This window comes from Xenopus laevis, chromosome 8S (assembly GCF_017654675.1).
Source record: "Xenopus laevis strain J_2021 chromosome 8S, Xenopus_laevis_v10.1, whole genome shotgun sequence".
NCBI classification, from domain to species: domain Eukaryota; kingdom Metazoa; phylum Chordata; class Amphibia; order Anura; family Pipidae; genus Xenopus; species Xenopus laevis.
Window position 1 is genome coordinate 43,272,113 of NC_054386.1, and position 15,838 is coordinate 43,287,950.

Below are 15,838 nucleotides of genomic sequence, written 5' to 3' on the forward strand. Positions count from 1 at the left end.
AGGGTGAATTGTCGCCAGCAACCGCATCACACACTTCGCACCACTTCGCCAGGCGCAAATTCATTATACTACGCTAATTCACTAAAATGCAAGGTTGCGTCCTGGGCACCGAAGCTGTATGCGACTTTTCACTAGCGATACTTCTTCAGTGCTAGCATTTCATAGCGAACATTTGCTAGCTTTCATTTGCGCATATGGGAAATTCGCTAGTAATCTTATGCTTAGGTCAATTTGACTAGGGGAGGCGCATAAAAGTCATATACACGTCTTTTTTTTAGAGATGTTGGCGTAAATGCTTGAAGTGGCCACTTTTTATTACAAATGTCCAAGGGAGCTTAAAGGGGAACTCCACAAAAACATAACTTTAGCTTTTTGAAAAGTAAACATAATTTCAAAATTCAGACTACTGTTACTTTGTATCAACAGCCATCTGTCCTTAGCCTGCATCCTCCAAACCCCACAATTCCCTGCAAACGTGATTACGGAACGCATTTTAGGACATCCTGCAGCCAAATACCTGTTCTTCATGCAATGTCCTATGCCTTCGGAATGGCGCATCAGTTGCTTTTACGGTCACTCATCATCCAAATCTGCAGTTACACCTCCATCCTCTACCCTCCCTTCTGAGCCGTCAGTCATACGAACTCCGCCTTCAGCCTTCTGCCCTCAGTCCTCCGCCATCCATCCTCTGCCCTCAGTCCTCTGCCTTCCGCCCTCAGTTCTCTTCCTTCAGTCCTCTGCCTTCCACCCTCGCTCACCACTTTAGAAACTTATGGACAAGACTGTCGGCTGAAAAGAGAGATCTGAGGGGGAGTGCTGAAGAAAGAGGGTGGAGGGCTGCGCAGGGAGGGTGGAGGGTGGAAGGAAGAGGACTGAACGGTAGAGGACTGAGGGCGGAGGACTGAGGGCAGAGGAAGGGTCAGAAGGAAGGGTAGAGGACGGAGGTGTGACTGCAGATTTGGGCGATGACTGACGGTAAAAGCAACCGATGCGCCATTGCGAAGGCATAGGACATTGCATGAAGGATATGTATTTCGCTGCAGGATGTCCTAAAATGCATTCCGTACATGATTTCAATAAGGAATGGAACATTACAGTGCAATGCATTATGGGTTATGTAGTTCCTGCATGCTGTCTGTAAGCTGTGGAGAAGTTGTTACAATTTGTAACATCAGTGTTTTAGTCCCTCCTGCCCTGTCAGGATTTCAAATGATGCAGAAAGGGAAGGACTGTTAACCAGCTGGATTTCAGCATAGAAAATGACATTTATTCATACTTTTTAAAGAAACGGGTAACTGTAATTAGGGGGTTCTGTGTTATGTGGGCCTCTTTATCAAATTTTGGGTTGGAAGCCAGAGTTCCCCTTTAATAAAGACATAAAAGCTCCTCTAATGCCCTAAGACATGAGCCCACCCCAGGGGTGCTTCGCCAATGAGGCAAGGTGAGGCTGTCGCCTCAGGTGGCAGCGCCCCACTAGGTACCAGGGGCAGCAAAAATGCTGCTCTTGGTACTTTAAGAGCGAATTTCCTGGGGGAGGGGGGGCAGCCCCTGGCCCACCCTAAAATATATGTGACATGCCCCTCAAATGTGTTAAAAAAATCTTTAATAGTTTGGACTTTTGAAGGCAATCCCGCTTTAAAAATAGAAAAATTGCCTGCGTGTTTTACACTTTTTATGACTTTCCAGGGGTACAGGATATGATGTCACTGACATCAGATTGAGGAAGATGTAGCTTTGTTTCAGCAGTTCGCCTGGTCTGAGGTGGTGAAGGAAACTCTGGCGATAGAAGTAATGTTCAGTAAAATCCTCAATTTAGTAAATTTACAGAGCAACAAACATTTGCCAGAGCGAAAAGTCACCTGATAACAGAGTGTGACTGAACGCTGGTGACAGTCTATTTCACTAGTGAATTGTTGTCTGCGCCCTTCACCCTTTAGTAAATCTGCCCCATAGGGTGAAATATCCTCTCATTTGACAACCTTGGTGGATATTATAGTATGGCCAGGTTTTACTCTGATTATTGCATAATTATCATATCATGTCTATAGATACCAAAGAGTAATGGGTTAGAGTGGCGTGCGGGACGACTGTGATTGAAGCCCTCCATCAACTTTTCCCATTGTGAAATAATGGATTCTGCTTTCCAAAGATTATGTGCACCATTCACTATGGAAAGCAGAGGGACTTCGTGTCCCAGAATCCAGTTTTACAATAGAATAAAGTGTGGGAGGGGATGAATTACAGTATCAGCCCAAAGAATGTTGGGAACCTGACTTCCTTTCAATCTGTGGAATCGGGTATGTCTATGTTAAAAAAAATACATTTATATTTATTTTTTTGGAGTTTTTTCTGACTGAAAGAACTCAAGTCAAAAATCTGAGTATAGTTTCCCTTTAAAGTGCAACCTCCTGTGGTACCCTCCAGTCAATGAGGATCACTTTTCCGGGCATCGGCCAGTTTCAAGACCCTGTGCCCCATAGCAAATTGCTCTGTGAAGTGTCCCCATAATTTGCCCTTAACTTTAAAAGTCATGTAATGCTACCAGCAAATGTTGGTGCCAAAGAGAATAGGGGCTGGGTCGGGATATACAGTATATGAGTGAAGGAGGGACCTTGATGATTAGTTATCACATGACAGCTATCACTGGTTGTTAAGGTGCCTTGACCTCCCTGCCCCCTGCCCTTGCCAGGCTTTCATGCAGCTTCCTGGTTGCTAAGGAGATGGCCCCATGTAACTCCCAGATGAGCGGCCTCTGATTGGACAGGTTCCCTAACCACTGGTCAATTGAAAACAGCGGAGTTAGTTATGTGCTTGAGTAAAAGCAGCGGGACACGTGCAGATGCTCAGACACCTCCTGTTCCAATCAACGGCCCCTCTGCTCAGCTGCCCCCAATTTCCTGCTTAGCATAAAATCCCTGGCGCTGCTTGTGGTTGGTAAGGTGTGAGATCTGCGGTCAGTGCTTCTGGTCGCAGCAGGTAGGTGTTTGCTTTGGAATGGGTCAGTGGGTCGGAGGGGTTGCACCGCTACGTTATGGCCAAAGTTCCCAGTATCGCTGGATGAAGTGGTTGGGTTACTAGTAGGATGCCTAGCATGTCTGCTTAGAAAAGGTATGTGCTGTTGCTATTGTTTTGTTGCAAGCTGTAGCTCTGCAGCATCTCGCATACTGAAGGGAAAGGATAACTAGCTTGTGGCTGTACTTTTCCTGCCCTTACTCCAAGGCTGATGTGGATGTTCTAGTTTTAGTTTAAAAGTTAAAAATTCCCAAATTCCTTTTCACTGGGGCTCTGAGTCTGTTATATTTGGGGGGGGGGCACTGTAATTTTGCTTCCTCCATAACCATTTTTTACTGTGGAAATGTACATGGAATAATTTCTGTGCCATCCTATGAGTATTTATACATGGAAATGCCTTTGTGCCATCTGCTATGAATTCTGGTGGTATGTATACATACAATAATTTTTGTGCCATCCTACTATGAGTTCCGGGGTACAGGTATGGGACCTGTTATCCAGAATGCTCGGGACCTGAGGTTATAGATATGTAATTTGGATCTTCATACCTTATGTCTACTAGAAAATCATGTAAACATTAAATAATACCAATAAGCTGATTTTGCTTCCAATAAGGATTACTTATATCTTAGTTTGGATCAAGTACATGGTACTGTTTTATTTTTACAGAGAAAAAGGAAATCATTATAAAAAAATCTATTATTTCATTATAATGGAGTCTATGAGAGATGGCCTTTCCGTAATTTGGAGCTTTCTGGGGTTCCGCATAACAGATCCCATACCTGTGTTTTTACATGGAATCCATCTTGCTATGAATTCTGGTGGTTTTTATACATTAAATAATCTGTGCCATCCTACTATGAGTTCTGGGGGTATTATACTCACATATAAGATAACATATATTCACAGAGGGTGTATTTGTAAAATGAGGAGTGTTTAGTGGGGGTGTGTCTTGCACAGTCCCTGGATTTCGCTCTGAAAATCTGGTCAATTTAATGAGGGTTCAAATAATACAACATAGAAAAGACTGGACATGTATAAAATGTCATGTGGTAGTTGATAATATATCTATCTTGATGTAGCTATAGTTTTTATTCAATTCAGGTATGGGTATCAGAACTGTTATCCAGATTGCTCAGGACCTGGGGTTTTCCGGAGAACAGATCTTTCCGTAATTTTGATCTTCATACATTTAAGTCTACCAGAAAGTCATGTAAATATTAAATAAACCAAATATGCTGGTTTTGCTTCCAATAAGGATTAATTATTTTTTTAAATCTCTTATTTTCAGAAAAAGAAATATGCAATAACAATTGACAAGCTTTGGTTAGTTCAGTATTATCTTCAGTATAGGGGAGGGGATGTTAGTAAAGGAGAATAACAACCTTAGAATGTTCTTTCCAGTGCATTTCAATTCCCAACATTCTCATTACTACAATTGTCTTGACTGCTGTTTGGTACTCGTGACTGCATGAAAGCATTCCATGGGGACCATATATGTGTATGTTTCTCTACAGCATCTTCCAATAAAGCCGTTAAGTACAACAGATTCTGTATGTGGTTTATTCTTTCTACAATGCTTCGCGTATCGATAGTCTGTTGGAGCCAATTTTTTGCCAAGTTAATTCTTGCTACCGCTAGAATTTGTCCCAATAGAGTGTTTTGAGTTTTAGTAAAATCTTTGGTTGGACGAGCTAGAAGGGCCATAGTAGCATCAAGATCAATAGTTTTGTCAAATATAGTTCCAATCATCTGAAACATTTCCTTCCAGTACTCAACTGCTACAGGACACGTCCACCATATGTGAATGAAGTCTCCTTTTACTGTACAACCCCGGAAACACAGGTCCGACGCAGAAGGGTCGAACCTATGCTTCCGAGCCGGAGTGATATACCAGCGCATCATCCCAATAAGGATTAATTATATCTTAGTTGGGATCAAGAACAAGGTACTGTTTTATTATTACAGAGAGAGAAAGAAAATCCTTTTTAAATTGGATTATTTCATTATAATGGAGTTGGCTTTTTGTAACTTTCTGGATAATGTGTTTTCGGATAATGGATCCCATACCTGTACATTCATATATTGCATTAATAACAAGTGTTGTAGAGAATGTACATATAAATGAGCATTCAACAGTTTCATTCAGCAGTTTCAAAATACTAAATTTTTAAAGGAATTGCTCCTACCATTTTCTGCTGCCCGCTTGAGGTTTTCTATCATGGTGTCATAATGGATCCTACAAAGAACTTTCTCTTCCACTAGGCCAAACTCTTCCCCTGTTGACAGTTGCCTTTTACATGAATAGCAAGCAAAGCAGGCAAGGTGGTAGGCGTTTCCCCTGGCTCTCCGTACCCAGTCACTGGCATAAATCTGTCTGCCACAACGTGCACACTTTGTACCAAACCGGCTGAAAGATAACACGGGCATGTTAAATTCTCCATTGGCAGCTTTAAATTGGGACAGTGCATAATAAGTAACAGAAAAGAGATATTTCAAGTTAAACCATACTAAAAAAAGCTCTCTAAATTTTAAAATCGTTTACAGAAGAAGAAAAGGCTGTATTTTCTTGGGGGTGCCAAAAGTTAGGCACCCCAAGTGATTGTATATACTTACCTCACACCCCGGGCCGGTGCTCCTATCAGCAGAATACTTCACCAGCCCGGGGTCCTTCCAGCAAGCAGTTGGCTTCCCTTTTCTGCTTTCTTCATGCGGGTGCGCATGCGAAGTAACGTGAAAAGCCGAACTTTAATGAAGAAGTCTGCTATTTTGTTCTACTGCGCATGGGTCTGCCCTGGGAAATTTGAAGAAAGAAGAAGATTTCTCCGTAGTGCTGGCTGGAAGAACCCCCGAACCAGTGCAGTTTTCTGCTGATAGGAGCACTGGCCCGGGTGTGAGGTAAGTATGCTTTATATAATCACTTGGAGGTGCCTATATATAATCACTTGGGGGTGCCTAACTTTCCTTCTCCTTTAAGTCTATATGAATCACTTGGGGTGCCTAACTTTCCTTCTTCTTTAAGTCTTTATGAATCCATTTGTGACTACATACAAATAACAAAATACCTATCTCCTGCAAAAACAGGAAGTGCAAAGTAATACTAGAAATAGCAGCATAATTCCTTCATTATATGCGCAACTTAAAAAAAATACAAATTAAATAATTAGTTCAAATAATGAGCCACATAGAGTTTGATGAGAAAATAGTATCTCTTGGTTTCATTCGTAATATCCAATCGAGGTCTTTGGGGCGAAAACTGGAATTGAATTGATGTTTCTTGTGGAATATGGCACAAGAAAACGTTATCTCATGGTTTATCACTTGGAAACTCTTAGGACAAGATTCGATTCGAGGAGAAAAAACTTTTCTCTTAATTCTGTTCCAGTTTTTTCCCATAGATGTTAGAGTTTTCACATGATAAACAGTGAGATAAGTTCATCTGAAATGAATTGCATCTCAAATTGAAACTCGCCCATGAGTTTTTATGTGATGAACCCTTTTCTCACTGAATTGAATCTGGCCCAAAATCTCTTTTCAAGTGTATGGGAAAAAGATTAACTGAATTATGAATTTTTATTATGGTTTTCACATCATAAACCACAAAATGACCTGAATCTGGCCCAATATATGCTGTCACTACACAGCTTTACAATTTATTAGAAGGGAAAGGGAATCATTTATATAGCACTTTTTCCCATGGGACTCAAAGCGCCTTTAGAGCAAGCAAGGCAGCAGTTATAGGCACACTAGGGGATTAAGTGACTTGCCCTAGGTCACAAGGAGTTGCCACAGGGAATGGAACCATGGTCTCTTGCATGAGATCCTACATCAAAGGGTGATCTCTTAACCTCTAGGCCAGCTCCACCTCTAGATCCCACATCAAAGGCTGATGACTTAATCTCTAGGCCAGCTCCTTCTCTAGATCTCACATCAAAGACTGATCACTTAACATCTAGGCCAGCTTCTTGTCTAGATCCAACACCAAAGACTGATCACTTAACATCTAGGCCAGCTTCACGTCTAAATCCAACACCAAAGACTGATCATTTAACATCTAGGCCAGCTTCTCGTCTAGATCCAACACCAAACACTGATCACTTAACCTCTAGGCCAGCTATGGAAGCTCTTTAGATTTAATCAGGTTAGGACCTTAATAAACCTGCAGATGAGTCTGAGCCAACATTATAAACACAACATTATAACACAATAATGAATATTTGTATCATTAACATCATCTAGCTGATGATCTATATGTAATACTGTATGTGATGCATAGGGTTCAACCATCTGAATGTCAAAAACTATTTATCTGAACAAGGGGATCGAAGGATAATAAATCTGCTTCTTAGGCTAAATTAATAAACTTTGGGTCAGATTCAATTCAGTGAGAAAAATATATCTCGTGGTTTACCACATGAAAACTCATGGAAGAGATTCAGTTCGAGGAAAACAAAACATATCTCCTAATTCAGTTCCAATTTTCCCATATACTTCAATAGAGTTTTTAAGTTAAGTTAAAAGGAAATGATCTGTCGTCAGATATGTGAAATTGATTGAAAAAGGGGATCTGACTGTATTTATAGTTTTATGCAAAAGAAAAGAAGGAAAGAATCCCCTTTCAATAAAACAAAAACACCCAGGGTTAATGTTGATCCCCTATGTCTTTCGGTATTGGACTGGACCCTTCAATCCCGTAGCTCTGTATATATTTGTTTCCCACTTAATAAATAATCCCACAAAGTGCAAGTGCTTAATTTACATAAATTAATTGATTAACCTCAATTGAGGCTGTTAAGGCTGTTAAAAAATGAATTTATATTTCTAAAGTGATTTTGTGCTTAAATAGGGTGAAGCTAAAATTCAGATTAAATAGGGTGAAGCTAAAATTCGAATTAATTTTCGAAGTCGAAGTATTTTAATTCGATGGTCGAATTTCGAAGTATTTTTTACTTCGAAATTCGACCCTTGATAAATCTGCCCCTATGTTTTGTGATTCTGTACCAGCCCAAGGCAACCACAGCCCTTTAGCAGTAAAGATCTGTGTCTCCAAAGATGCCCCAGTAGCTCCCCATCTTCTTTTCTGCTGATTCACTGCATATACTCTGTGCTGCTGTCACTTACTGAGCTTAGGGACCAACTCACAGTATACATAAACCAGTGCAATTAGCATCAGAATTTAATAATCACCCTTGTAGCATCAGTTATATTGCAGACAAGCTTTATTTTCTGCTTGATAATTTGTGATGACCCCTAAGCTCAGCTTCTCAACAGCAGCTCAGTGTTGCAGACACTTTCCAAGATAGTGACCCCCTGTGACAAGTTTGAAATCCTGGATCATTGCTGCTATTGACAAACTGAAACTTTAGGCTGATGTAATAAGTTCCATATATACAATATGGAATTTTTAGCCATATTCATAAGTAATTCATAGTAAATGCAATGCTTCTTCCCTTCATAAACCCTTATGCATAAACATTGTGTCAGAAAACTTCACCCTTGGGGTCATCAATCTATAAATATGAAAAATATCACGTCCAACACTATAAATTTCAAATCAGCATCAGGGGATGAACACTAGTGGGCTGAGTGTACGTCATACTGAGTTCAAATGAAGAGTTCAGGTAATTATGCTTAATTGTTCCCAGCTCTACAAACAAGAGATTTACAGTCTGGAATAAAGTTTGAAGAAAGGACACCCAGTTATTCTTATTTGGTCTAATGTTCTTTTTTATTTTCTACAATATTATGTGGACAAAATACTTAGCCCTGTTAGCAAATACAGAAGAACGATGAATGTGCATGTTTTGGTAGGTCTGTATGGCTATGTATATACATATGCACTGGAAAAGGTCATTAGGAAAGGTTCAACTAAATGGACTTTTGCCATGGGGCTAGACATATTGTCAATTTCCCAGCTGCCCCCAAGTCATGTGACTTGTGCTCTGATAAACTTCAATCACTCTTTAGTGCTGTACTGCAAGTTAGAGTGATATCACCCCCTCCCTTTTTCCCCTCAGCAGCCAAACAAAAAAACAATGGGAAAGTAACCAGATAACAGCTCCCTAACACAAGATAACAGCTGCCTGGTAGATCTAAGAACAGCACTCAGTAGTAAAAACCCATGTCCCACTGAGACACATTCAGTTACATTGAGAAGGAAAAACAGCAGCCTGCCAGAAAGCATTTCTCTCCTAAAGTGCTGGCATAAGTCACATGACCAGGGGCAGCTGGGAAATTGACAAAATGTCTAGCCCCATGTCAGATTTCAAAATTGAATATAAAAAAATCACTTTGCTCTTGAGAAATGGATTTCAGTGCAGAATTCTGCTGGAGCAGCACTATTAACTGATTCATTTTGAAAAAATATTTTTTTCCCATGGCAGTATCCCTTTAAAAATGTTTAATAGTCTGGTTCTTTATAACTCTTCTTGTTCCTGATTTGCATTCCCTAATGTGGATTAAGTGCATCCCTTATTCATTTTCTAAAATAATTTCAAAAATGTATTACTAGGCCAAAAAAAAACTGTTTGACAAAATCAAAGCAATGATTCTAATAATCATTTAACAATCTAATTTAAGTTATTTAACTACTGTCAGAAGTAAACGTTTCTAAAAAAAAATTCACATAAATGCATATTTAAGCCATATGGCCAAAAACAATAAAAATAGAAAGCTACTAAAGAAGTGGTAATTTATATTTGTTAGGTGTTTGGATGGTGAACTGCCCTTTTTACAACATATTTATTGCTTATTTTATTAAATACAATTATTATTGCTAATTTTATTTCATGAAATATATTATAAAATGACAAATCTGGAAATTTTCAGTTTGAACCTTAGTAAAGTAATAAAAATGAATAAAAGGCCGAGCAAATTGACAAAACGTCCTCTGAAAGTCTGCAAAAATGTAGTTGTTTTTGCCTAAATCATAGTCAGTTTAATACAGCTATGGGATCTATTATCCAGAAACCTGTTATCCAGAAACCTCTGAATTACAGAAAGGCTGTCTCCCATGGACTCCATTTTATCTGCAGTATTTTATCCAAATAATACAACAAAATGATTTCCTTTTCAATTTTAGTACATGTTCTGCCAAAGGGATCACTTTTTTTAATGGAACGCAAAATGACTTACTCTTGCAATCTGGACTAAGACTAAATTTAGTCAAGGCCTAATCTCTGAATGGTCTGGAAACACAAGGATCTTAAACAACCCTAACTTCCAGCCAGGCACTGTCCCCTCCTTCTACAAAAAATGGGCAGAATTCAACCTACAAACTGTTCCAGGCCTTAAAGGACAAAGCTCCAGAAACTAACTTAAAACTCTTCAAATAATTCCAACTCTTTTTGGACCAAAAATAAACTATTGCAAAGTCAAACCACCCAACAATCTTCAAAACATTGGCCAGCAATGACCTCCCACAGAAGGTTCTCATTTCTACTCTCTACAATATCCTGACTGCACCCCTAGATGGATCTCAGCCCAGACATAAATATATGGACAAATGGGACCCATCCCTCCCACACCCACTGTCTGAGGGGGACTGGAAAAATATCTGGGAAAACGCTAGCAAGATGGTCTCATGCATCAGGCAAAATTTTTTAACATTCTGGTATCATACCCCAGATAAGCTTCATAACCTTTTCCTGGACCATCCTCCAGCATGTTGAAAAGCCTGTGGAGCAATTGAAACATATATTCTGGGATTGCCCCCATCATCCAACCCCTCTGGGATGAAGTGGCAGGTTAACTCTGCTGACTCTTCTCTCTTCAAATACCATTAGAACAGGGATGTCCAGCTGGTTCAAAATTGATTTTGCTTTGGTATGCAATTAGTCGCATTCCCTCCCAAAACACTAATGTAAATATAAATCCCATTGTAGGCTCTTTGGACAGTTTCAAAAGGATCACACTGGATTTGACAATGCTTTTTGAGATACTTTGTGATGAATTAAATAAAACAAATGCAGAATTGTATTTAGCTTTGGTCAGGTACAATGTGAATCAGCACACTTTACCCTGATAATGGCTTGATTTAGATGCTCCTACTCCCATGCTGAGTGTGTCTTTATATATAACTCCCTCCTTCCTCAGTATGAGTATATCAATGAGAATATATTTATATAGCATATCTTCCCATGTGCTAAAGAAATTAACCTACAATAATTCAATATAAAATGACCTATGTCAGCTATGCTTGTAATTATACAAGAAATTCCATTATGAAGACCATAAAATAAGGTCAGCAAACAGAAATGCCTGCAAATTTGCTGCTAGTGAAAAACAAAGGTTGACGGTCTAGTAATCCAAAGATCTGTTTCGTGTATGTATTTGGCAAAATGATGCTTTACTGAGTTCCACATTTTTTGCTATTTTTTGGTTGGGGTGGGAAGGTATTCAGATTTGCATCATGCTTCGACAGAAAAAGTGTGCGTGAGGAATTGGAGCATGATGAGATTTTATGGAGTTGTATAACATTGTTGTTAACGCTGAATTTCTTTCATTATTTGTCACATCAGAGAGCATAACTATTTCCTTAACTAGAGTATATACTGTATAATTAACTGTTATTTTTCCTCCTTTGCAAATGTTATGAATGTTGCAATAAATGTAATCTGAAAGGAAAAAAAAAAAAAAAGAACAGGGGTGTCCAATATGTAGATCGGGATCTACCAGTAGACCTTTAGCTGGGGATCTATAGATCTAAAGACAATGTCAACAAACAGCTTGACTAAGTCACCCTACTATTTCATGCTTTTCATACAGATATTTATTATGTTATGGTTACATAAGAAATAAAAGTAGAGCTTGCATTAGTAAAGTATGGGCACTCCTGCATTAGACCATTCCAACATGCTGCTTGGGAATTCTTTCCTGAGAATATGCAAAAGTGGCCAAACGCTAATCAATCAAATACTGCTACCTGCTTGGCAATAGCATCTAAATGGAAAACCCTAAACACACCTACCTTGGTGGAAATACTACAACGGGTAAATACTAACAGGCCAACCCCTTCTTAAAGCTATCTAATGTATCAGTTATACAGGCTGATACATTAGATAGCTTTAAGAAGGGGTTGGATAGCTTTTTCGCAAGTAAGGGAATACAGGGTTATGGGACATAGCTCATGGTCCAAGTTGATCCAGGGACTAGTCTGATTGCCATTTTGGAGTCGGGAAGGAATTTTTCCCCCTCTAAGGCAAATTGGAGAGGCTTCAGATGGTTTTTTTTGCCTTCCTCTGGATCAACTGGCAGATAGGTAGTTAAAAAAAAAAAAAAAAAAAGGTTGAACTCGATGGACATGTGTCTTTTTTCAACCTTTCTTACTATGTTACTATGTTACTATGACATTACCTGGAAGTATGGGACCACAAGGACCAACCAATCTATCAACCACCATCTCAGCAGCAAATTATCCCCTGCCATAATCCTACGGTGGGCCGGACTGGCTCCTTCCTTATTGCTAAATGTCACATTTTTTTGCTAATGCATCCATTCTACAATTGCATTGTTTTTGGATATTTCTTCTTTCCGCTTTTCTTGTTTCTAGTTTTATTCTTCTTTCTCTCTTCTCTTTTTTCCTTTTTTCATACTTATGTCACTTGCAGAACTACCATTGGCTAAGTGGATATTATTTTCATTGCTATGACTACAATCTACCTGTATTATTATTGAGATCAATCTGCTGTATCCAAATATATGTCTAAGATTAATAAAAAAATTATTTCCCTTTTCTCTGTATAAGTAGTGCCTTGTACTTGATCCAAACTAAGATATTATTATCCTTATTGGAATCAAAAACAGCCTATGTTTACATGATTTTCTAGTAGACTTAAGGTATGAACATCCAAATTACGGAAAGATCCGTCATTCAGAAAGGTCCAGGTCCCGAGCATTCTGGATAACAGATCCCATACCTGTACCTTTTTCTTGATTCAGACTAAGAAATAATTAATCCTTAATAGAAGCAAAACCAGTTTATCGGGTTTATTTACTGTTTTACATAATTTATTAGTAGACTGAAGATATGAATTATGGAAAGATCTCTTGTCCGGCAAGCCCCAGGTCCCGAGCATTCTGGATAACACGTCCCATACCTGTACTAAAAATTAATTTCTGCATAATGTAAGACCACTGACAATAGATCCATAATAATAGACTGGGTTATTTTATTTCATGCCATCTGCAAGAACTATGTAAATGTTGCACGAAAAAATACAACTGTCCAAATTCTGGCAAAATGGCAAGCTAGAAGGCCTCAATTTCCTTAAATCCTTTTCGCTCATAAGGAAAGGTTTGCAAGCAAAATCCGGAGGCATGCCTAGTATGCATTATAACATTTATTTACATAGTTGACCTTCAGCTTAAGCAGGTCACTGGCACAAGGTTACACTCATTTCCTGAAATTGCTTGCTTGCTTTGTGCAAACAAAGAAAAAAAAATTGTAAAGGCTATTTGTGTTCAAATTAACGGTTGTCAGAGGTTAAAAAAATATTCCAAGCAATCAAGCTGAGTTTAGACACCATGAAGCAAAATCAGTACTTTTACTGCAAGGAACGGAAACCCTTTAACCAAAACCTCTGTTTATTCTACTGAACTTCTGTGCCCCCTCAGTAGAAAATATCAGATTTTGAAAAGAAAATGTAACTGTTACACTACTTGATAGCAAATAAAAATATGATATTTGTGTATTATACCTGAAGAGCTTGCTTGGAAGATTTTACGTCAGGGTTTTTTTCTGAATGTTCCCCAGATTTTGAACAAGCATCATCTATGTGCTTCAGTTGTTATATACTCGACAGCTGGGTGTACGTTCAGACACCAGATATATCTCACTACTAATTTAGTAGGAATTATAGTTTACCCCTTACATAGTGCTTACAAAACTGCTTCCATGAAGTGTAATGGAGCCTGTATGTAGCGAACCTTAAGCGGCCTATTTAGTAAGATTCAAATGTTTTTTTCACAAATCTCTAAAAACTTGTGGTTTTCCTATATTTCTTAAAAACTCTAGGGGGCCCAGTTAGTAACAAACGAATTTCGAAAAAAAATTTTTTTCTGTAAAACCACAAAAACCTTTAAGTAAATCCTATTAGACTGTTTTAAAGGAGCAGGAAAGGCCTATTTACTTGGGGGTGCCAAAAGTTAGGCACCCCCAAGTGATTATACATACTTACTTGACACTCTGGGCCGGCGCCCCTATCAGGAGAAAACGGCATCAGTCCAGGGGTTCTTCCAGCGAGCACCATGGAGCGATTGTCTTCCTTCTTCTTTCTTCAAATTTCCTGGGGCAGCTGCATGTGCAGTAGAACGAAATAGCTGACTTGTTAAAGTTCCGGTTTTCGCTCTACTGCACATGCGTACCCGCGTGAAGAAAGAAGAAGCCGGAAGCCGATTGATCCGTGGTGCTGAGTATTGTTCATCAATACAAAAAAGTCGTAGCTATTGTGCGACAAGTGAACTTATCTGCAACTTTTCCCTTTTTGTTCAGATCTTTTAATATATTTCTTAACATTCCTGGTTTTAGAAAAAGTGAGCTTAGTGGAAGGGCTGTCCAATTGAATACTGCCTGATGTTGAAGTTAATAGCGTGATCAGACAATCACTGATTGTCACTTCATAACCCTGCCCCCAATGTCACTGGACCCTCCCCCAACATCACCAGACCCATCACCGATCCACCCCTTGATGTCACCCACCCTGCCCCCTGTCTGGAATTGATCTACTGAAAAGGTGGCAACATTATTCGTGGTTTTAAAAACCTCTAAAACTACTAAAATGAGATAAATAGTCCTCCAAGAATTGTCCAACTTGAAGTTTTAGAGGTTTTAGAAGTATTCGTTCAGTGATTTTTTTTCCTTTGTGCTTTTAAAATTCAGATCTTTTCATAAATTCCATGACATTTGTGGTTTTAGAGAGATTGAGTTACTAAGTCATAGTTTCCAAAACCTCTAAAACCACTCAAATGAGACTGCTAATAAATAGGCCTCCAAATATCAGATTCACGGTAGTGGACAATGTTTTTCTTTTTGAGAGGAGGAGTACTCTGACTTGCCTTAAGTCTTGCACTCTAAACAAGATGCTAATGCCATTTGAGGAAATGTTTGTCTTGCTTTATATACACAATGTAATTAAACCTGCAAAAATGTATTTTTATAGCAGTGACCTTCGAGAGCCCTCACTCACAACCACCCCCCAAATGGCTCCAGCTATCAAGCCAACCAGCTACTCTTGGGCTGTTTGGTTAAATTGTAATGCGGAGCAATTACCAAGGAAAAGTTACCATGACATATAGCTTTGTTTGTGCGCTTCTGAATTGTCCATAATAGTGCATATTTATTTCAAATGATTCTTGCACTCATTCTGAGCCTGCAACCTGCAATAGTCTGTGTAGTGCTTTGCAACCATTCTAGCACTCCTCCAGAGCACATGGCACTGAAAATGGAGAAAACTGAGGGAAAAAAAGAGGTCCCAACCTTTCATTATCAGTGAGACATATTTAAATTTAACAAAAAAGTTGGAGAGCAACATAAGCATGCAAAAAGTTCCTGGTGGAACCAATTATTGCCTATTGGTAGCACCTAGGTTTTTATGCAACCAAAACTTGCCCCTAAATCAGGAATAAAAAAATAAGCACCTGCTTTGACCCCACTGGGAGCAACATCCATGGGGTTGGTGACCAACATGTCACAGCTTTGAAACCATTCAACTTTTCAGCAAACACCAATGTACCTCCCATCTATTTACATTACCTTTTACCATTGGGAAACCATCTGCCAAGCAACATAATATGACAATTCCCATTCATATGTAATATCACTTAGAGT

At 39.0% G+C, this 15,838-nt stretch overlaps 1 protein-coding gene across 1 annotated transcript in view; it reads right to left on the reverse strand.

Annotated features, from left to right (window-relative positions):
* The window catches only part of lhx6.S (LIM homeobox 6 S homeolog), a 60,130-nt gene that overhangs the window by 14,974 nt on the left and 29,318 nt on the right, over positions 1-15,838 (reverse strand). The window contains exon 5 of the mRNA XM_041574811.1: positions 5,202-5,422. Coding sequence (XP_041430745.1) covers positions 5,202-5,422 — 221 coding nt within the window. The remainder of the gene's footprint in view (positions 1-5,201; positions 5,423-15,838) is intronic.